This window comes from Bos taurus, chromosome 18 (assembly GCF_002263795.3).
Source record: "Bos taurus isolate L1 Dominette 01449 registration number 42190680 breed Hereford chromosome 18, ARS-UCD2.0, whole genome shotgun sequence".
Classification (NCBI taxonomy): domain Eukaryota; kingdom Metazoa; phylum Chordata; class Mammalia; order Artiodactyla; family Bovidae; genus Bos; species Bos taurus.
This window is the reverse complement of record NC_037345.1, coordinates 48870933-48893492: the sequence shown is the minus strand read 5'-3', so window position 1 is coordinate 48893492 and position 22560 is coordinate 48870933. Positions and strand designations below refer to the sequence as shown.

Sequence of the window (22560 nt, the reverse complement as noted above, 5' to 3'; positions counted from 1 at the left end):
GGAGGGCGGGGCGGCGGGGGAGGCCCCACAGTCCCTCCCCCAGCACCGAGCCTCGTGACAGGAGGGGAGCTGCCCCCCATCAGGTTGTTGCCCCTGGGCTGGGAGCATCGGTTCCCAGGATGCCCCTCAGAGAAGCACCCCCTGCCTTTTCCTTGTTCTCCAGACTTGGGGGGGTGCAGGGGAAGGAGGGCAGAGGCTGCGCCAGCCCATAACAAGCTCTGGAAAGCTGCAAATTACAGGATGTGGGGGCCAGGGCCCGGCTTGGCACCTCCTTCCCTGAAGCCTGGCAGGGCTGTGAGCCCCGAACACGCCCTCTGTTTCCGTGGAGGCTGAGGGTGGGGTGAAGGTAAAGTGAGAAAGGTCTGGGCCCGGAGCAGAGGGCAAGAATGCCCGAGGGCCGGTGCCAGTGAACGCGAACCAGCACCCTGTGTGCCCCAGGCGCACCCTGCCTGCTGTGGCCACCGTCCTGATCCACCGCACTGCCTCCAGGCTCCCCCTAGGGGCCCCCACCCTCCAGCTCCAGGCACACGGGGGCCTCTTAACTGCTCCTCAGACACACCAGACATACCGCAGCCTCAGGCACTGGCTGCTCATTCAGCCTGGAGCCCTTCGCCCCCGTCTGCCCGGGGCTCCCCTCCTCAGTGCGCCCCCTTCAGATCTCTGCTGCTGGCTCTCCCTGACTTCCTGTGGTCTAAAACGCCAGCCTCGAACCCTCCCTATCCCGCTCTTGCTTTCCTTTTCTCAGAGCACTCAGGACCAGCGGACGTGAAGCACGTGTACAGCTGTCCGTGGCCTGCTCCCCTGGTGCAGTGTTCGTGAGGGTGGCCACTGTTTCTTCCTGGCTGCACCTGAGGCCCAGAACAGTGGCTGGTACGCAGAAGGCCTCAGTAAGTACCTGCTGAGCCCATGAGTGAGCAAGTGAGGCGGGCAGGCTGGGAAGGGGCTGCCGGTGCAGAGCACAGGCCCCAGTCCTGTGCGTCAGTCACTGGCAGGCAGAGCCATGGGCTGCCAGACAACCTGAGGCCAGCACTGCCTGATATGTGCAGAAAACTCGAACCCCGCAAACCCACCGACAGGCCACCGTGCCCTGTGGGCAGCGCCTGCCCCTGCCTCTCCTGGACCCTGGCTGCTAGTAGGGCAGCCTGGTCTTGCCCCAGGGGCCCAGTGAAACAAGGGAGACACCTGCTCAAGCTTCGGTGCTGGAATAAGAGGTCAGGAATCCCTGGCAGTTGGGGAGGATTTTTAGGAAGTGCCTGAATGAGGGCATGACCAGCAGGCATGCAGCCACAGGGCCTGGCAGGGGGTGGAACCAAGGTGGGCTGGGTGCGGCCAGTGGGCCCAGAAGAGCCAGCACCCTGCCTGCGTGGGCGGCTGCCCCTCCAGTGGCCCCAGCCGATTCATCAGAAGGCAGAAACAGACTTGGATGTAAAGTCTTGCTTTTCTAGGCAGTGGCAAAGAATTCAAAGTATCCCAAGCCCCCTGCCTGGGGCACACAAACACCTCAGTGGGAGACCCTGGAGGAGAGCATCTGCCTGCGGCTCCTCCCGCCAGGCTGGGCTGGGCACGGCACCCAGGGCACCAGCGAGGATGAGTCAGCCCCGGGCCTGCTGACCAGCCCACACATTCCCACCCCCACCCCTCGGAACAACCCAGGCTGACTTCCTGGTTTCCACTGCCCTTCAGGTGAAGTCTGTGCTCCGAGGCCGGCTTTGCAGGCTGCGGGGGCCACACCCCCTGCCCCTAGAACAGCCTCACCACAGGCCACGCCCGGGGAGCCAAGACCATGGAGACAGGAACGGGGTTAAGAGCATGGGCCTTGGAAACGCACCTTGATTAAAATCCCAGCTCGGCACGTTTGCTTAGATGGCAGGGAAAAAACTGAAACCACCCCCCCGCCCCCTGAGCTTCACGCGGGCTGTTTCCTCCACTAACAAGCCCTGGCTCTCCACCATCTGCCTGAATGACTCCTCCTGTCCTCTGCCCTCAGGGCTCAGCTCAGGTGACCCTGACTCCAGGAAGCTGGCCTGGACCCTGGGGCTGGGTCAGACGGCCCCTCGGGCCTCTCCTGGCCCAGCCCTGACCACGTGGGAACTGGTCTGTCCCTCTGCCTGCGATGGGAGGCCTGTCAAGACCCAGGACGAGTTTGTGGTCCTGGGGACAGGAGCACAGGGCTCAGGACAGACAAATGAGTTGGGGCTGGCATGGGGGATCGTCAGAGGGTCAAGGTCAGCGGAGGCTTCTCAGGAAGGGAAGGTGGGTTGGCGCTGGTGCCAGGTGAGGGATCAGTGGTGGATAGGTGAGTGAAAGGTGAGGATGGGGGGTGTGGTTGGGGTGCATCTGTTTGGTGGGCAGCAAGGGAGGGTCCAGTGTGGTGCTGAGGCCTGGGGTCACCCCACAGGGGTCGGCGCAGGTCAGGAGAAGCAGCAGCGGGCGCCAGCATACCTTGGGGGCCCCAGGCTGGATGGAGGTGATGCAGGCGGGGTCGATGAGGGGCTTGGGCCGGCGGGCCGACTCCTCGATCAGGCTCTGCCACTGGCGGGGCAGCCCAGTGAACTTCTGCTCATGCTGGTCGAAGCCCGTGTGCACGCGGTGCTCGAAGTTAGACGGCGCCGAGATCTCGACCCGCTTCTTCTTCTTCCCGAACATGGCTCCAGGCTCTCTGCGTGGAGAGTGCAGAGTGGGGCCCCGGTTGGCAGCCTGAGGAAGGGCGCGGCTCGCCAGGACCTGCTGCTTCTCCTCCATCCCTCCCTGGTCTCCCCACGCCCCCACCCTTTCCACAGACCGCACCCCATCTGCAGCCCGGACCCTGTGAACACTCCAGTCAGGCCCCTGGCTCAGAGCCCACTGGCGGCCCCACCCCACTCAGGTAAAAAGGTGAGCACTCCCAGTGGGCTTCTCTGCTCTCAGCTCTTCCTCTGGCTCACGGTGGCTTCTGACCTCAGGGCCTCTGCCGTGGCAGCTCCCTCTGTGGGGACTGACGCCTGACTCCCGCCCGCTTCAGGTGGCAGTTGCTGGTGGCTCCTCTCCTGAACATACCCCAGGCCCCCTGTCCTTCCACCCCATCTCGCAGCATGTCTAACTTCTGGAAACTGCGCTGCTCAGTCTTATGTTTGGGCTTCTCTAGTGGCTCAGATGGTTAAGAATCCGCCTGTGATGCAGGAGACCTGGGTTCGATCCCTGGGTCAGGCAGATGCCCTGGAGAAGGGAACGGCCACCTGCCCCAGTGTACCTGCCTGGAGAATCCCACGAACAGAGGAGCCTGGCCGGCTACAGTCCATGGGGTCATAAAGAATCGAACTCGACTGAGCGACTCACACACACACAGCCAGTCTTGTGTTTACATTTCAGCGTTTACAACTCCCATCGCGACTCCCGGTGCCACAGGCCCGGTCTCATCTGCCGCCCCCCGTCCCAGCCCCCGCCCAACACACAGGATGTGCTCTGTGACTGGTGCCCAAGGCCTGCCACCTCTGTGCCTGCTTTCTCACCCTGGACTGTGGGCTAGAAACAGCATGTACCTCTGGTTACTTGTTCAACACATGGTTACCAAGCCCCTGTCCGATGCGTGACTCCTAGGCAGCCTCACTAACATACCCCCACTTTACAGATGAGGAGACTGAGGCTTAGAGGAGGAGGCAAGTTCCTCACAGAGTGGGGCAAGACCCACTTCATGAAGGATCCTAAAAGACTAAATTGCCCGTCTTTAGGGCCCGTGGTTTCCAGGCCGGTCCTCACAACAGTCCTGGCGCAACAGTGGTAAATGCTCAGCGAAAGTGAAGGTCGCTCAGTCCAACTCTTCGTGACCCCTTGGACTGGAGCCCGCCACGCTCCTCTGTCCACGGAATTCTCCAGGCAAGAATACTGGAGTGGGTACCCACGCCCTTCTCCAGGGGGTCTTCCCGAACCTATGAAAGCTGAATTTAAAAACCAAAGGGGCTGAAGGGGACATGCGGAATATTGGTGTCCCACAGAGGGGGCCGGAGACATGAAGAGCAGGGAAACCAGATGGCCAGAGTGCAAATCTCTCTGTGCCACCTACTGTGACCCTGGGCAAGTGACTTAGCCTGTCTGTGACTCGGCTTGACCCCCATGGGGCGGCTGCCGGGAGGATTAATGAGTTAATTAATGAGCAGGGCTCGGTGCGGGGCATGGAGGGAGGGCCCAGTTGGCCTTTGCTCTTCTGATGCCGAGGATGACTCCCAGCTGTGTCAGGGGCCCAGGTGCTGCGCCCCCCAGAACCCCGGTCCCACACACATGCCCCTGGAGCCCCACAGACCTGCTTTGTTGCTGGCTCTGCTAGAAGTGCCCTTGGGCGGGTGATGTCTCCTCTTGGGGCTTTGGGTTACTCATCTGTAAAGTGGGAAGAAAACATCCTTTGCTTACTCATCCATCCAGCCATCAGTAACTCACTCCTTTGAGGCCAGCCTTGTGCTGGTCCGTGTGAGGGACACAGTGGTGACCCAGACAGCCTCTGAAGGCCCAGGATGGTCGGGGCTGGGGTCACAGAGTACCAGACCCAGCCTGCAGGGACGGCAGGGTAGGGATACTGGAGGCTTCCCAGAAAAGGGCTTGTGTGAACTGAGACCCGAAGGACGAGGGGAAGTGCACTGGGTGGGGATTTCGATCTGGCTCAGGCTGGCTCTTCAGCACCTGGCACAGTGCCCGGCATGGGGTCGGCCCCAGCACAGTGAGTCTCGTGACCCAGTGAGGACGCTCGTGAGCGGATCCACGATGCGGCCCGGCAGCCCCTGGTTGTCCTCCCGGCTCCTTTCCCGGGAGCAGGGCGTGAGGGCGGAAAGGCCGCCATCCCCAGCCCAGAGGTGGGGCCATCGGTGGGCAGCCATCCAGGAGAACCGGTTTGGCAGCAGGAGCCCAGTGGGAGGCGGGTGGGGACCCAAGCAGCCAACCTGTCTCAACTGGCCTGGGCCTCCTGGCCAGCAGGTGGCCAGAGCCAGGGCTCTGCCAGGGGAACAGACCTGGCCAGGGTCGGGGGCCCTCTGCCCCAGCCTCTTGTCTACCCCCACCAAGCCAGGAGCCCCTTCAGTGCGGCTCCCCCATTCCAGCCCCCAGAACACTGTGCATTCCACCCTCCCAGGCCTCGGGGACCCTGACCAATCCCGTTCTCCCTCCAGGCTTCTCTGCCCTCGCCTCCCTTGCAGCTCCAGCTCCTCTACTCGTCCCTACACCCCGACTCTCCCCCATCTGCCCAGACGTGCGCCCCCCTCACCCGCCCGCCCTGGTCCCACTGCCTCCTGTCTGCCCAGATTTGCCCCCATCTGGCTTCAGGCCCAGCCTCACTCCTCACCTTGGCCTCTCTCACTCTGCCTGCCCATCCCCACCCCCCAGCCCGTGGCCTGCGGGCCCCAAGTCAGCTCTGAGCCCTCTGCAGGACAGGATTAGCCGCATGACCCCTCACTAAACCCGGGAGAGGGAGGAGCTTAGGATCCAAACGGGGTGGGCAGGAGGCAGCTTGCTAGAGGGGGCAGCCAACCCAGGATGCCCACCCGCGAGCCCCCAGGCCCCCCAGCCCCCGCCCCCTGCGGATGGGGAGAGAGGGGCACACCTCCGGATATTTGCCTGGGGCCACCCCTTCCCTCTGGGCGCTGCACAGAGGGCAGGACAAACAGAGGAACTGGCCGTGTTTATAGTGGCCAGGCGGGAGCCCCACCCCGGGCAGCTCTGAGCACCGCGGGCTCCCCTGACCCCTCCAGCAGTCCCCAAGCACCTGACTTTACTGGAGCCACAGAGGGGAGGGAGAGGAGCTGCCACATGTGAAGGGAGGGGCCTGGCCAGGAGCAGCAGGGTGTCAAGGAGTGGGCGCTGGGTTCCCAGGCACGCCCAGAACTCAGGAGTCAGACAGCACAGGGCCCAGAGGCCGGCTCTGCTGCGAGGCTGAGCCAGCCCACGGGGGAAGCACGCTGCGTGGCCCTGGGCCAGCAGCTCTATGCCTCATTTTCCTCTTCTGTTAGAGGAGAACCGAGATAGTACCTGTTTCCAGGAGTTCTTGCAAGCAGTCACAGAGAACCCAGCGCGATGGCCTGGCCCCAGGGCCGGTGCATACAACAAGGGAGCGGGCGGTAGACATCGGTCACCCTGACAGTAACAGCGGTCCCGCCGGCCCCTCTGCTAAGCACTCGACCCACAGTCTGCACGCCCGACCCCGGAGGAAGGGGCCAACTTGGGCCTTGTGTTACAGACAAGGAGAATGAGGCACAGAGAGGGCACACACAGCTTGGGAAGCAGAGTGGACTCAAGACACCAGGCTGGCCTAACCCGAGTCCGGGCCCCGCCAGTTCTCGGAACGATAGCAGCCACATCCTCGGAGACACGAGTGTGCCCGGGCCTGCTCTGTGTCTAATCGCATTCCACCCTTGCCCCTAACCTGTGAGACAGGCATGGCCATCATCCCCAATTCACAGGTGGGAAGACTGAGGCCCAGCGAGGGGAACCCTAGGATTTGAACCCAGGCAGTTGGAGACTTGCCTGTCCTGTGGTTGTGCTTCCGTGTCATCATCGTCATCAACTCCCAGGCTGTCCCTGGTCTCTGCCCCTTCCTCCCTCCTTCCCCTTCCTCTGTCCACCCAGACACTGCGTTTTCTCTCCTGCCCTGACCCGTCCTGGCGGAGAGGGTCCCTCCTCCTCCGACCTGCCCAGGCCCCAGTGGTAGGTGGGAGGCGGTGTAAAGTGGGGACCCACCGCCGCCACCCTCCACCCCCCAGGGCTCCTCCCTCGCCTATTCCACAGGCCTTCAGCACGGCCGTCTGCAGCGAGAAAGCAGTCCAAGAGCCAGTGCCAGCCACCAAACGTGGTTTACTGCGGCTCAGCCCCAGGACTCGCACCACCACCTCTACCACCATGGGGGACCCTGAGCCTGCACAGATGCCGATGCTGAGCTCACTGCCTCCCAGGACTCCCGTGGAGTGGCTGACCTCACTCCCATCGTGCAGATGCGGAAACTGAGGCTCACAAAGGTGAAACCTCTTGCTACGATCACCAAGCAGAGGTGGGCATGGAAGACAGTTGCTCCACCGCAGAGTCAACATCCTTAAACTCTGCCCCATGGCCCCCTCGCCCCTGCACGATCGGCCGGTCGGCTCTCCTCCCACAGGCCCCCTTGCCCCCTCTGGCCCAGCCACCTGGCCTCTTCACTGTTCTTCACACCCCGGACATGCCCCGATTCAGGGCCTTTGTTCTTGCAGTTGGGCCCCCACCAACTCTCTTCTCACTGATCTCCACATAGCTCCCTCCCTCTCTCTCTGTCTCTGCCCAAGTCTAGGCATGAATGTCCCTGTTCCCGTCCTCACACCTTCAGCGCCCTCCCTGCTTTATCTTTCCCCTCTGCACTCACCAAGTAACTCTGTGTGTGTGGGTGAGCCTTCGGTGTCTGTTCCTACGAGAATGTCAGTTCCTCCAGGGGAGCAGGGCCTGACCTCTGTCGAGTTCCCCACTGCCTATGACCCCAGTACCTACGACGCACCGTGGCAGGCACTCGAACATCTGGTGAATGAATACATTCACCTGAACCTGCTCCCTGGCGCCCCTGCTCAGACACCTCAGGTTTTGCCCAGGGTCTCTCTCTGGCAGAGAAAGGCCTGGAACCCAGAGGCAGAGGGTGAAGCCGTGACCCCAGCGACGTGGAACACGGGAGGGCAGGGCGCAGCCTTCAGCCACCGACGCGGGCAGAGAAGCATCTGAAGCTCACTGTTTGTTCCCCAACGCAGACACCTATTGATCCTACTCTAAAATGTTTATTTCAATTAAAAAAAAAAAAAAAAAAACTTGTGAATGATTTCACATGTGGGATGTGAAGGTTTTGCACCTGTCCAAGCAAAACCTTCCCATTTTCCAGTCACCCCCTGCACTCACAAGGCTCTGCCCGCTGACCTTCCGTGAGAAAAAAATGGCACCACGCTGCGGCTCCCCGCACCAAGGAAACGAATGCCCATGGAGGAGCCAGGTCTGCGAGTGTGACCGCGTGCTCGGGAGTGTGTTGTGTACACGTGTGTGTGTGCACACAGACTTCTTTCCTCCTGCCCTGCCTGCAGCCCCGAATAAAACTGCCCCCACCCAACAGGGCAATGGAGGGTGCTGACTCGGCCAGGGTCCTGGGGCCCGAGTGGAGGACGCAGCAGGGGCCACGGCCGCCCTTTCCTAGTCACTGAAGTGAAACTAGAGCAGGAAGCGGGCAACGGAGACGCGCTCACCGGCCCCCTCACCCTTCTGCCATCATCTGCACCTACTGTCTCCAAAGGCCCCCTAGCTGCCTGCCTCCCTGCGCTGTGCTCTGACGCTGGACAGGGGTCTGGCTCACCTTGGCAGCCCTGGCAGGCTCTCATGGCCCCCCTGAAACTCCAGACCATTCCCCTCACACCTCTGCTCAGCTCTTGCTGCCCATCCACGTGCCTGCCCCCCCATTCTCCTCCTGCCTAGTCCTTGCAGGGAATCCTCAGGTACTGTCCCCAGACGCCGCCTCAAGCTTTGGGACTGACATGTGCCCAAGCTCTCTCCTTGGCAGACACCTGCTCTCCCCACAAAGGGCCCATCACACCCACCCACCATCTATTCCATCATCCTTGTCGGGTGAGAGCTGAGCTCTGCCAAGCCCGGGGCAGGGCCCACAGCAGAGGCCAGGAGAGCCAGGGATGTCCCTGCCCTTGCCAAGCTCACATTCGAGGGGAAAGGAGAGACAGTTCACAGCAGATATACCAGACAGCCAGCTAGTGAGTCAGATGGTGAGTGCTGAGAAGAAAAAGAGCAGGGATCAGCTGGGTGTGGAGGCTGAGGGGACGTGGGGATCTTCAGTGAAGCGGTCAGGGAGGGCCTCGAAGAGGAGGTCACACTAGAGCAGGGTGGGGAGAGGAGTGGGTGCCTGGGGGAGGAGGACCCTGGCCTCGAGAACAGCCAGCACAAAGGCCTGGGGCCGCAGAGTGCTTGAGGGCCAAAGAACAGAGCGGAGGCCGAGTGGCCGGGGCGGGGCGGGGGGCACAGGGAGGACTCGGCTCTTACCTGCGTGAGATGGAGCCGCAGGAAGGCTGTGAGCAGGGCAGGAGCAGGGAGGCTCGGAGGCGGAGGATGCGAGAGGCCAGCAGGAAGAGGGTGGACGGGACACGTGGGGCCTGTGGAGGTGGGAGCAGTGGGTAGGCTCTGGGTGCGCTGGACAGGTCGAGAAGGCTGGAGGCTTTGGTCTGGTCTTGCCCATGGCTGCATCCCCCCAGAGCCTGGCACCCGGTCCGTTCTCTCCCGGCCCTTAGCATCACCTAACATGTTACATGGTCACGATCCTGTCAGTTGTCTCTCAGCTAAGTCGGTGGCTCGGCGTGGGCAGGAATCGTGTTCCGGCTCTTATAGCTGGGTCCCAGTAACAGGGTTCTGCCCTGTGTGGTTACTGGGTGGATGAAGGGGACACACGGGTTTCAGTGCTGACTCTGACCATGCTAAACCCTCTGGGTGGTTCCTGGGTATGCGGGTGGAGAGGCCTCTCCTCTCCTGTTTCCCAAACTAGGAAACTGAGGCCCAGAGACAGGAAGTCCCTGCCAGGGCTGCCCAGCGCCGGGGCACAAAAGTGTCCACTCTGCCCCCTGGAGAAGACCTGTCACTGCCCCCTTAGCCTCCTGCCTCCCAGCAACCCTGACTCCTGCCAAAGCTTCTGCTCCAGATGCAGGACCTAGAGGTTTATGGGGCGAGAACACGCACAAGAAACAACTCAGCCTCTGATGACCAGGACCGAGATCAGAAAGGCCGCATGGTTAGGAGGGAATCTGAAGAAAACAAAGCCCTCCACCGGGATGAGACTCCCCGCTGGGACTGAGCAGGGCCCCGCCCGCCGCGGGGCCTCACCTCCTCCCCACACTTCACCCTTGCCACAAGAGCCCCTCCTTTCCAGGCCTAGACACGCGGAGCCTGCTCCAGCCTCAGGGCCTCGGTACCCACTGCTCCCGCGGCCCACAGCCGCGCGGCTCACCTTCCTCGATCGTCAGGTCTTAGTGCAAACACATTGCCTGGCCCCCTGACAAAATTTGCACCCAGCTTTATACTTCTCCGTGGCATTTATTACCATCTTGCATTTTATATACCGGTTGATCCTAGGTCCTGCCTCCCACCCCTGCCCCCAGGAGGGGAGCGGTGGCTCCCCAAGAACAGGGGCCTTTGTCTGTCTTGTTCTTGCTGCACCCCTGGCAGCTAGAGCGGGCCTGGCGCACAGCAGGCACCAGTAATAGCTGTGCTGTGACTGAGTGATGCCACTGCCGCGGTGATGAGGCTGGACTCCAGGAGAAGCAGGGCAGAGGGTTAGACAGGAGTCCCCAAGCCCTGTTCACACTGCCTGGAAGTCTGACCTTGACGCCTGCAAAGGAACTGCGCTTCCTTAGAGTCTGGCTATTTAGCAAATAACCTGGCGTTTGTTCCGAACACAAGAGGTGCCCGGCTGTAAGCCCACTTCCCCAGGCCCTGCCACCATGCAGCCTAGGCAGGCAATTTGAGCAGGTGGCAGTAAATCTCGGCCAGAGGCACATCACACAGAGGGTACGCCGCCAGAGACCGTGAGTCCCCACGATGGGTGAAACCCCACAAAGAGACACATATCCGGGGCCACCCTGGCCTGGGGGAGCAGGGCCTGGAGCTGGCCGTGCAGGGAGCAAGGGGCAGCCTGCTCTCCGTGTTCCGGCCACACCGCAGGCCTCTGCCCACAAGGACTCCGAGGGCAGCTGGTGAGGAAGAGTGGACACCCAGGCTTGTGGCTCCTCTACCACCGTCAAGCCGTGGGCCGGGAGATCGTGACTCTGGGCCTCCATGTCCTTGTCTGCAAACTGGGGGGTCATGATGGTTCCTCTCTCCCCAGGGGATGTTCGAATGATGGAAAGAGGTGACCTGGCAAAGTGTTCAGAGCAGTGCCTGGCACCAAGTGGGTCCTCACCGCTACAGGCTGACTGCGGTTATTAGCGCTGCTGTTGTTTCCGCGCGAATAAAGGAACAGATGAAGGAAAGAGGGTCCCCAGAGCAGGGTTCCCAGAGCAGGGTCGCCCGAGCAGGGCCCCCTGAGCAGGGCCCCCCGAGCAGGGTCCCCGGAGCAGGGTCCCCAGAGCAGGGTCCCCATAGCAGACGTGCCAGTCCTCCTGTCGCTGTTAAGACGCTCCCTCTCCAGGGCTGGGATGGGGCAGCACAGTGGGCCCCCTTTATGTTCCGAGGGCCGGTCTGCCTCTCCCGCTAGACTGTGTCCCCCTGGAGGACAGGCCCTGGGGCCATCTCCGCCACCCTGCCCAGCACAGGTCTGGGCACAGCTCAGAGAATGTGGCTGGATGAAGAGACGGTGCTCCGAGCCCCCCGGGAGGCCAGGCGGCTCCTGTGGCAGCCCCAGGCTTGGCCCCCTGCCACCCGCCCCCCGGCCAGGCTCCACAGGGCACAGACACAAAGGGCACACTGTTGGAGTCCCTCAGCCCCCCGGGGAGGGGAATGGATGCCATAACAAACCTGAGAGTGTGGGCGAGCCCCCGGAGACTGGGGAAACCAGATTGAGACTTCATTCATTCCTCCCCTGAGGTGGGGCAGGAAGGAGGGGGGCGGGAGGCAGAAAAAAGGCTCCAGAGGCCTCCCCGGCCCCCTAACCTAAGGGTTTCCGCCCTCCCACACAGACACACGTGCACACCCCCAAGATACAGAGCACACAAGGTCACGCCACAGTGCACAGAAGCTGACACAGACACGCAGCATGGGCGTCCAGCCACACATCCCCAGACCACAGGAACACACCCTCTGGTCACACGGCAAAGCCCCTGAAACGGGACAGTGGGAGCCTGGGCGCAGGAAGGGCCAGCCCGCCCTGAGCCTCAGCTCCTGCCTCGGGAACTCGGGCCCAGCAAGTGGCCGGAGCCGACTGCGTGGCATCAGTGGGAGAAGGTGGGGAGCAGTCTTAAGAGGGGCCTGGCTCAGAGGAAGCCCTGGGAACAGAGGGTCACAACACTGGGGACCCACGGTCGGGACCCCAGGAAGTTAAGGACCCAGAAGCCCTTCCACAAACAGTGTAAAGAGCCATTCCAAAGATGCAAGGGCTCCGGAGAGATCTGGAGACGCATACAAGGATCCTGGGGGAAGCCGACGACACAAAGATAGACTTCAGCCGCCACCTACAAACACACTCACACACACGCATGCACACACACAATCCCAGACACTCCGTGACGGCTGGACTCACCTAGGAAGGCAGACCCCAAAACCCCATCCACCTAGGAGCCCTCCTGATACAGAAGGAGACCATGGGATCCACACACAGTGGGTAATGAGACCTACCACAGACCCAGGCATACACACCACCAAGTCTGTGGTCACCCAGTGACCCCTCAGAACCACCTCCATGCAAACCAGACCCCAAGAACACGCTCCCACAGAGACGCTCGGGGGAGGGGTATGTGTGGAGGGGGAACCTGTGCTGAGGCCTGGGCTAAGTCCCAGCAGACAGACACCTGCCATCTCCGCCTGAAACACACACGAGACCCCGCCCCTGGCCCAGAGAAAGGTGTGGCCCCTCGCATGCGCTCAGGTGGCTGCCCTCCCCCACACCCAGGCGGCCCGCCCCCTCCTCCTCGAGGCCAGGCCAGCTCACCTCCACCATCCTTGGCCCTCCCTCGGGCCTGGGCTGCCCGCAGTGGGGCAGGCCAGCAGACAGGGGGCTCCCAGCTGAAACGGAGCAGGGAGCCGGGATCGAGGGGTTCCCCTGGCCCACCGAGGAGAGCTGGCTGGCCTCTGTGCCCCAGCTGCCCTGGCAGCGGCTGGCAACTCGGCCCTGCCCTGGCAGGAGTTGAGCTTTGGCTGTGGCTCCAACCCCCGGGAGGGGTAGGGGGAGGGCGGGGCGGAGGGAGGCGGGGCTGAGCCTGGAAAGCCTGGGCCACGTGGCCCACAGCTGTCCCCGTGGAGGGGAGGGGACCCAACCACTGCCCCTGCGTAGGCAGGGTCAGTCTCCCACCACATACGCATGCCCCCATCTCAAGCCCAGGCCAGGCGAGGTGCCAGGGGAGCAGTGGCTACACAGCCCAGGGCTGCACGTCTGAGAGGGGCTGCCGGGCCAGTTAGGTGTGAAACAGTGGCCAGGGCTGCGGTGCGGGACAGGGCACCGCAGCATAAGCAGCCTCTCTGATGAGGAGGGTGGCGGGAGATCTGGGGCTTGCTGCGTCCCCTGGCACCCAGGCTGCGATTCTAGCAGGAACTTCAGAGGGCACAGTGACCGGGGCGCTCCTGCTCCGACACCCTTGCCCATCAAGATGAACTTGAGACTTGCAGGCTCGCCAGGGGAGATCATGGTGAACCGCCCCCTCACTGCCATATTTAGGTGTGAGGGGGGCTGGAAGGCCATGACGGCAATGGGGAGAAAGGTGGAGAGGGCCGGGACTTCTGTGTGCCATGCTGGCTGGCTGGCCAGGGTGTAATTAACCCTTCTGAAAATGAGTGGCCTGACTTTCCGGAGAACCTCCTCTGGGCTGGGGCGTGCTCTCAGCATGCATGAAGTCCTTTAGCTTACCACTGCCCTAAATGAGCAGGTACTTTATCAGGCCATTTTATCACGTGGACCAGGAGGCCTGACTGGCCTGGAAACCCCATCTACCCCTTCGGTCCACCACCTGCTCACTAAGCCAGGGGCTTCCAGCTGAGCCTGGGGCCGCTGCAGGGCAGGTCTCAGGGCCCCCTCCCCAGGGTCCAGGCTACCCCCTCCCCCGGCAGCATGAAGTACCTGTCAGGCAGCCACCCAGACAGGAGCCAAATGGGGCGGGTCCCCAAACCGGACCGGCTGGTTTGGGCTCTGGTGAGGGAGGCGGTCAGGACTGGGTAGGTCTGACCAGCCAAGGAAACTAGGTCCCACGGGGAAGGGACAGGGGAGGGCGGGGGAAGGAGGGAGCACCCCTCCTCCAAAAGGAAGTCTCACTGGAGACAAGGGGTCCTCCTGGGGACTGGCCTCAGGGGCAAGGAGATGTCCATTCAAGAACCTCTCACAGGGACTTCCCTGGTGGCCCAGTGGTTAAGACTCCATGCTCCCAGTGCAGGGGGACACTGGTTCAATTCCCGGTCAGAGAACTAGAGACTGCATGTCGAAACTAAGAGCCTGCATGCCACAACCAAACACCTGGAACAGCTAAAGGGGGAGAAAAAGGATCTCTCACGCCAGAACAGAACTGCATAATGGAAGTTTTAAAACATGCTCCCAGAGAGAGACTAAACTAACGAACCCCCATCACTCAGATTCTCAACTATAAGTTCTGCCATACTTAGGCTTCCTCTCTCCCCTCCGTTTCTTCCCCTTCTCTCTGTCTCAGTCTCTGTCTCTTTATAACATGGAACATAGTTCAAAAGTCAGTGGCCCCGAAGGGGAAACACTGGCAGGTCGGCGCCCTTCTGCTTTGCCCCAGCTCGGCCGTGGAGTCACCTCTACTAGAGATTCTGTTGTTTTCTGAGAGCCTATGCATACCTGTGTGAGCGTGTGTGTGTGTACACACATGCATGTGCACACAGATGCTTTTGCACTTAAAAAACAATCATAAATGGCTGCACACCACACACTCAACTGCACTTTGCTTTTCTCAAGACCGTTCCTGGCTCGTCTGCGCCGCGGGCACCAGGAGGCGTTTGGCAGCGTCCAGTGGAGGTGAAGACACGCTGGGGACCTGGCGCGCTCTCCCGGATCCACCCCCAGGGACACACACGGGGAGGTGCACACGGCACAGTCTGAATCGGCGAGACTGGAAACAACACCAACGCTCGCCCACAGCAGGTGGATAATGAACTGTGTGATCCACTAGCCCCACACGAGAGTACACAACGGCGAGAACAAGCGACCCACAGCCATGTGTGGATGGACATCAAACATGATATTAAACAGAAGCAGCGAAACAAAACCCAACACATCCTAGGACTTTGTTCAGAAACAGTTCAAAACCAGGTAAAATGAAATATGCTCCTTAGGGATGCACACAGAGGGGGCAAAACCAAAGAGAAAAGGGAGGGAGCAACTGCCTCAAAAGTCAGGGAAGGGGCTGCCTCCAGGGGCGGGGGCAGGGGCTGGCACCATCTGTTACTTCAACTGGAGGAAGTGGTTACGTGGGTCTTCCCCTTAAAGTCATTGGTCATACTGTACATTTCTACTTTATGCGCTTTCCACATGTAGGCTAATTGTGATTTTAAATGAAAAAAAATAGATACGTCTAATGATCTTACCAGGCTTCCATCTGTGCAAAGCACAGCCCCGCTGCTTTAGCAGCTGCGTGGAAGGGCCACGATGCCTTGAGCCAGTCCCCACGGGGCCAGGTCAGTGGCTTCCAGTCATTTGCTCTTACACATGGTGCGGCAGTGAGAACCGTGGGCAGAAGTCACCTCACAGGTGTGCCAGCATGTCTGTGGGCCAAGTGCCTACCAGGAGGACTGCCAGGCAAAGCACAGCACCGCCAGGCTGCCACTCTCAGCCCTTCCCTTGGCCTCAGGCCCAGGGTGTTCTCACACCCTCCCATCTTCCCCACTCAGACAGGTGAAGTCTGGCCCCTCTTGGCCTTGTTTTCATTCGCCTTTTGGTGCTTAGTAATTGCCGGCTTCCCAGATGGCGCAGCACCTGGGAAGAATCTGCCTGCCAATGCAGGAGACTCGGGTTCAACCCCTGAGTCGGGAAGATCCCCTGGAAGAGGCAATGGCAACCCACTCCAGTATTCTTGCCAGGGATATCCCATGGACAGAGGAGCCTGGTGGGTTCACGCTGTCACAGAGTCAGACACAACTTAGCGATTGAGCACACAGGCACTTAGTAACTGCGCATCCTTTTAAATTTGTAAAAGTCACCAGAACTCCTTTTCTGCTAACAGTCTCTTCAAAGCCTTTACCTCCTACATGCCGCATGACATAGACAAAAATGAAAAAGAAAAAAAGGTTGATTTTGGGACTTCCCTGGTAGTCCAGTGGTTAAGACTCCACACTTCCACTACAGGGGGTTCAAGCCCTGGTTGGGGAACTAAATTTCCACATGCCACACAGTGTGGCCAAAAAAAAAAAAAGCCTTTGTTTTTCTGTGAGGGTCAAGACCTTTGTAAACCCACCCCAGCTCTTCCCACCTCTCCAGCCTCGTCTCCCCACCACCACCCCATTCACGGGTTCCATCTTGCATTCGTGTATTTTGTCAACAGAAGCAGAACACGTGCCCACCATGTGCCGTCCAGGCTGGGGCAGTGGTGCAGCATGGTCCCGGCCCCCGGGGCTTACAGTCCAGGACCACCCAGTGAAATGTGACATTCCAGCTGAGAAGGGTGGCTGGAGGGATGAGAGCACAGCGGAGCCGGGCTGGACCAGGCCGCCAGGGGAGTCAGGGGAGCCAAGGCAAGTTCTGAGGATGGCCTGCATCTGGAAGACATAACTCTGGCTGCACGTCTGAGGACGGGATGAAGGGGGCCTGAGTGGATGTGGGGACAGGTGACGAGACCGAAGCACTGCTCCGGGCAAATGGTGAAGGTGGCCACGGCCTGGCATGGAGGGAGGGCCCCAGACCAGAGGTGTGTCTGCCCACAATGTGCAACTCCTGTCAGATGGCGGCCGAGGGCAAGGCAGGCGCCAAGGGTGACTCTGAAAGTCGGTAAGTCACACTGCCATCTTTCACACAAGGGTGCGCCAGAGGGGCTCCAAAAATGCCAGGCCCCAGAACTACTCAATTGTGAAAGAGATGAAAAAAGCCCGAAGATTCACTTTCCCCGATAGTAAGGCCTGGGGTACAACCACAGTAATCAAGACAGTGGGGAAAAACACAGAGGTCAGTGAATGGAATAGAGAATCCAGACAAAGACCCAAACAAATACACCCAGCTGGGTTTTAAAACACTGATTTTTTTTTTCACTGTGGTAAAATACACCTTGTCTGTTCTTCAGTTGCTACGTTGTGTCTGACTCTTTGTGACCCCATGGACTACAGCACGCCAGGCTTTCCTGCCCTTCACTACTCCCCAGAGCTTGCTCAAACTCATGTCTGTTGACTTGGTGATGCCATCCAACCAGCTCATCCTCTGTCACTCCCCTTTCCTCCTGCCTTCAATCTTTTCCAGCATGACCATCTTTTCCGATGAGTCGGCTCTTCGAATCAGGTGGCCAAAGTATTGGAGCTTCAGCTTCAGCATCAGTCCTTCCAAAGAATATTCAGGACTGATTTCCTTTAGGATGGACTGGTTTGATCTCCTTGCAGTCCAAGGGACTCTCAAGAACCTTCTCCAGCACCACAATTTGAAAGCATCAATTCTTCAATGGTCCAACTCTCACATCTATACACGACTATTGGTTAAACAATAGCTTTGACTATATGGACCTTTCTTTCCAAGGAGCAAACGTCTTCTAATTTCACGGCTGCAGTCATTGTCCGCAGTGATTCTGGAGCCCAAGAAAATAAAATCTATCACTGTTTCCACTTTTCCCCATCTATTTGCCATGAAGTGATGGACCAGATGCCATGATTTTAGTTTTTTGAATGCTGAGTTTTAAGCCAGCTTTTTCACGCTCCTCTTTCACCCTTATCAAGAGGCTCTTAAGTTCCTCTTCGCTTTCTGCCATTAGAGTGGTATCATCTGCATATCTGAGCCTGTTGATATTTCTCCCAGCAATCTTGATTTCAGCTTGTGATTCATCCAGTCTGGCATTTTGCATGATGTTATATATAAGTTAAACAAGCAGGATAACAATAAACAGCCTTGTCGTACTTCTTTTTCAATTTTGAACCAGTCCATTGTTCCATGTCCAGTTCTAACTGCTGCTTCTTGACCCGCATACAGGTTTCTCAGGAGACAAGTAAGGTGGTCTGGTATTTCTATCTCTTTAAGAATTTTCCAGTTTGTTGTGATCCACACAGTCAAAGGCTTTAGCACAGTCATTGAAGCAGAAGTAGATGTTTTTCTGCAATTCCCTTGCTTTCTCTATGATCCAAGGGCTCCCTGGTGGCTTAGACAGTAAAAAATCCACCCACAATGTGGGAGACCTGGGTTGGATCCCTGGGTTGGGAAGATCCCATGGAGGAGGGCATGGCAACCCACTCAAGTATTCTTGCCTGAAGAATCCCCATGGACAGAGGAGCCTGGCGGGCTACAGTCCTTGGGGTCACAAAGAGTTGGACATGACTGAGCGACTAAGCACATACATACTTTATGATCCAATGGATGTTGGCAATTTGATTTCTGGTTCCTCTGCCTTTTCTAAACCCAGCTCATACATTTGGAATTTCTCAGTTCACACACTGCTGAAGCCTAGCTTGAAGGATTTTGAGCACTACCTTGCTAGCATGTGAAATGAGCACAATTGTATGGTAGTTGAAACATTCTTTGGCATTGCCCCTCCTTGGGACTGGACTGAAAACTGACCTTTTCCAATCTTGTGGCCACCACTGAGTTTTCCAAATTTGCTGACATATTGAGTGCAGCACTTTAACAGCATCATCTTTCAGGATTTGAAATAGCTCAGCTGGAATTCCATAACCTCCACTAGCTTTGTTTGTAGTAGTACTTACTATAAGGTCCACCTGACTTCACACTTCTAGGATGTCTGGCTCTGGTAAGTGACTATCATGGTTATCCAGGTCATTAAGATCTTTTTTGTACAGTTCTTCTGTGTATTCTTGCCACCTCTTCTTAATATCTTCTGCTTCTGTTAGGTCCATACTGTTTCTGTCCTTTATTGTGCCCATCTTTCCCAGAAATGCTCCCTTGGTATCTCTAATTTTTTTTAAGAGATCTCTAGTTTTTCCCATTGTATTGTTTTCCTCTATTTCTTTGCACTGATCACTGAGAAGGCTTTCTTATCTCTCCTTGCTGTTCTCTGGAACTCTGCATTCAGGTGGGTATGCTGCTAAGTCGCTTCAGTCGTGTCCGACTCTGTGCGACCCCATAGACGGCAGCCCACCAGGCTCCCCTGTCCCTGGGATTCTCTAGGCAAGAACACTGGAGTGGGTTGCCATTTCCTTCTGCAATGCATTAAAGTGAAAAGTGAAAGTGAAGTCGTTCAGTCGTGTCTGACTCTTCGAGACCCCATGGACTGCAGCCTACCAGGCTCTGCCGTCCATGGGATTTTCCAGGCAAGAGTGCTGGAGTGGGGTGCCATTGCCTTCTCCTCAGGTGGGTATATCTTTCCCTTTCTCCTTTGCTTTTAGCTTCTCTTCTTTTTTCAGCTATCTGTAAGGCCTCCCCAGACAACCACTTTGCCTTCTTGCATTTCTTTTTCCTGGGGATGGTTTTGGTTACTGCTGCCTATACAGTATACATAATGACTTCCCTGGTGGCTCAGATGGTAAAGAATCTGCCTGCAATGCAGGAGACCCAGGTTTGATCCCTGGGTCAGGAAGATCCCCTGGAGAAGAAAATGGCTACCCACTCCACTATTCTTGCCCGGAGAATACCATGGACAGAGGAGCCTGGCTGGCTACAGTCCTTAGGGTCACAAAGAGTCAGACATGATGGGGTTACTATTATACGTCTATCTATGATTTTAACCAACCTTAATCCTAGAGTGTGAACCACAGTGGCACTGAACACATTTACAATGCTGTACAACCACCACCGTGACTCATGCTCCAAACGTTCTCATCATCCCCAGCAAAGACCCTGTGCCCATGGACGCCAGCTCCCCACTCCCTCCTTCCCCCCAGCCCCTGGCAACCCCCATTCAACTTTCCTTCTCTATGAATCCGCCTGTTCTATGCGGAATATATAAGTGGACTCTTACAATATCTTTCCTACATGTGGCTTATTTCACTAAGCATGATGCTTCAAGGTCCATCCATTGTGTAGTATGCATGTAAACCCCATTCCTTTTTATGGCTCAATAATATTCCATTGCATGTATACACCAAATTTCGTTTACCCATTCATCTGCTGGACGCCTGGGTTGTTTCCACTTTTAAGCTATTGTGAATAAAGCAACTATGAACATTAAAGTGTACAAATATCTGTTCAAGTCTCTGCTTTCAATTTTTTGGATATGTATCTAGGAGTCAAATTGCTGGGTCATATGGTAGTTCTATATTTAACCTTTTGAGAAAAGACCAAACTGTTTCCCACAGCAGCTGCACCATTTCACATCTCCAATAGCAATCCACGAGGGCTCCAATTTCTCTATCTCCTCACCAACACGTTAGTTTTCTTTCTTTTTTTTTTTTTTAAGATAATAGCCATCCTGGTAGGTGCGAAGCTATATCTCATTATTGTAATTTATTTTTGACAAAGAACTATAAGCAATTCAATGGAGGAAAGACAGAATTTTCAACAAACAGTACTGGAACAAAGGGACATCCATATGCTAAAAAAATGAACCTTTATCTGAACTTCACACTTACACAAACCTTAACAAAACTTTTAGAAAACAAACCAACATATCTTCAAGATCTAGGGCTAAGCACAGACTTCTTAGACTGGATACCAAAAGCATGACCCATAAAAGGAAAAATTATTAAAATAGACCTCATCAAAATTAAAAACTTCTGGACAATTTCCCCGGTGGTCCAGTGGTTAAGGATCTGCCTTCCAGTGAAGGGGACATGGGTTTGATCCCTGGTTGGGGAACTAAGATCCTATATGCTGTGGGGCAACTAAGCCCAAGCACCACAACTAGAGGCCACACGTTGCAACTACGGAGCCTCGCACACCAGAGCCTATGCTTTACAATGAGAAGCCTGCAAGGAGAAAAGCCCCAATCTAAGGCCATACCACCCTGAACGCACCCGATCTCGTCTGGTCTCAGAAGCTAAGCAGGGTCGGGCCTGGTTAGTACTGGGATGGGAGAAGCCCCTGTGTCCCATACTAGAGAAAAGCCTATGTGCTTCAACGAAGACCCAGAGCAGCCAAAATTAAAATAATAATAATAACAAAAAAAATTTTTTTTAAATTAAGAACTTCTGGTCTGCAAAAGTCCATGTAAAGAATATAAAAAAGTAACAGATTGGGGGAAAATATTTGCAAACCACATACCTGACAAAGGACTAATATTTCGAAGACATAAAGGATTCTCAACGCTCAACAGTAAAAAACCCAAACAATCCAATTAGCAAATGGGCAGAAGACATGAAGATGATTCACCAGAGAGGATACACAGATGGCAGATAGGCTCATGAAAGGATGTCTGACAGCATTAGCCATTAGAGAAATACAAATTAAAGCCACAGAGAATTATCATTACATGCTCATTAGAATAGCTAAAATAAAGAATAGTGACCCACCAAATGCGGGCCAGGACGAAGAGAAATTGAGCACTCATTCGCTGCTGGTGGGGATGTAAAGTTGTACAGCCATCATGAAAAAGAGTTTGGCAGTTTCTTTAAACACGCATCCACCTACATACCAGCAGCTGCACTTCTGGGTATTTGTCCCAGAAAAAATGAAAATTTACATTCACACAAAAACCTGTACAAGATTGTCAACAGCAGCTTCATTTCTAATTGTCAAAAACTGGAAACACCCCAGATGTCCCTCAGTGGGTGAATGGTTCAATAAACTATGGCACATCCACTACTCAGCAAAAAAAAGGAACCAACTATTGACACAGCCAACAACCTGGATGAATCTCCAGAGAACTATGCTGAGTGAAAAAAACGCCAACACCCAAAGGTTATGTACAGTACAATCTCATTTACGTAACACTGTTGAAATGACAGAATTATAAAAATGGGGAACAAATAGATGAATGGCTGCCTGGAATGAGGGACAGAGCAGGGACAGGATGTGGCTGTAAAAAGGGCATGGGGGATCCTTGTGATGGAGTGTTCTCCATCCTGACTGTATCTATGACAACATACTGGTTGTGATCTTGTACTGATTTTAATTTTGCAAAATGTTACTATTGGAGGGAGCTGGCTAAAGGGTAGAGGGGCTCTCCCTGTGTTATTTTTCACACCTCCAGATTAAAGCACAATGATCTCAAAATGAAAAGCTTCATGAAAAACTACTAGTATTGTCGTTCAGTCTCCAAATCATGTCTGACTCTGCGACACCATGGACTGCAGCATGCCAGGCTTCCCTGTCCTTCATCATTTCCCGGAGTTTGCTCAAACCCATGTCCACTGAGTCGGTGATGCCATCCAACCATCTTATGGTCCGTCACCCCCTTCTCTTGCCCTCAGTCTTTCCCAGCATCAGGGTCTTTTCCAATACATTGGCTCTTCACATCAGCTGGCCAAGGTACTGGAGCTCCAGCTTCAGCATTCAATCCTTCCAATGAATATTTAGGGTTGATTTCCTTTAGGATTGACTGGTTTGATCTCCTTGCTGTCCAAGGGACTCTCGAGAAGTCTTTGCAGCACAGTTTGAAAGCATCAATTTTTCGGCGCTCAGCCTTCTTTATGGTCCAACTCTCACATCCATACATGACTACTAATAATTTATTAAAAATGCCAGGCCCTTTCCCACCTTAGAACATGCTATTCATTTTCCTTGGAACACACAGGCTTCCACACACTGACTGCTCGTACAGCCCTCAGCTCCGATGTCTCCTCCTCCAGGAAGCCTCCCCTGATTTCCCAGGCTGGAGCCAGGGCTTGTCTCAGTCCTCAGGGCTTCCCCCACCAAAGCCATGACACGGGGGC

At 56.5% G+C, this 22560-nt stretch overlaps 1 protein-coding gene across 11 annotated transcripts in view; it reads right to left on the bottom strand.

Moving 5' to 3' along the window:
- PAK4 (p21 (RAC1) activated kinase 4) overlaps positions 1 to 22560 on the bottom strand; it is a 47653-nt gene that overhangs the window by 6905 nt on the left and 18188 nt on the right. For 4 of the 11 annotated variants that reach the window (NM_001076184.1, XM_024978448.2, XM_059876872.1 and 1 more), the window contains 2 exon segments: positions 2443 to 2659; positions 4277 to 4350. In NM_001076184.1, the coding sequence (NP_001069652.1) occupies positions 2443 to 2646 (204 nt within the window). In that variant the 5' untranslated portion in view covers positions 2647 to 2659; positions 4277 to 4350. 11 annotated transcript variants of the gene reach the window in all.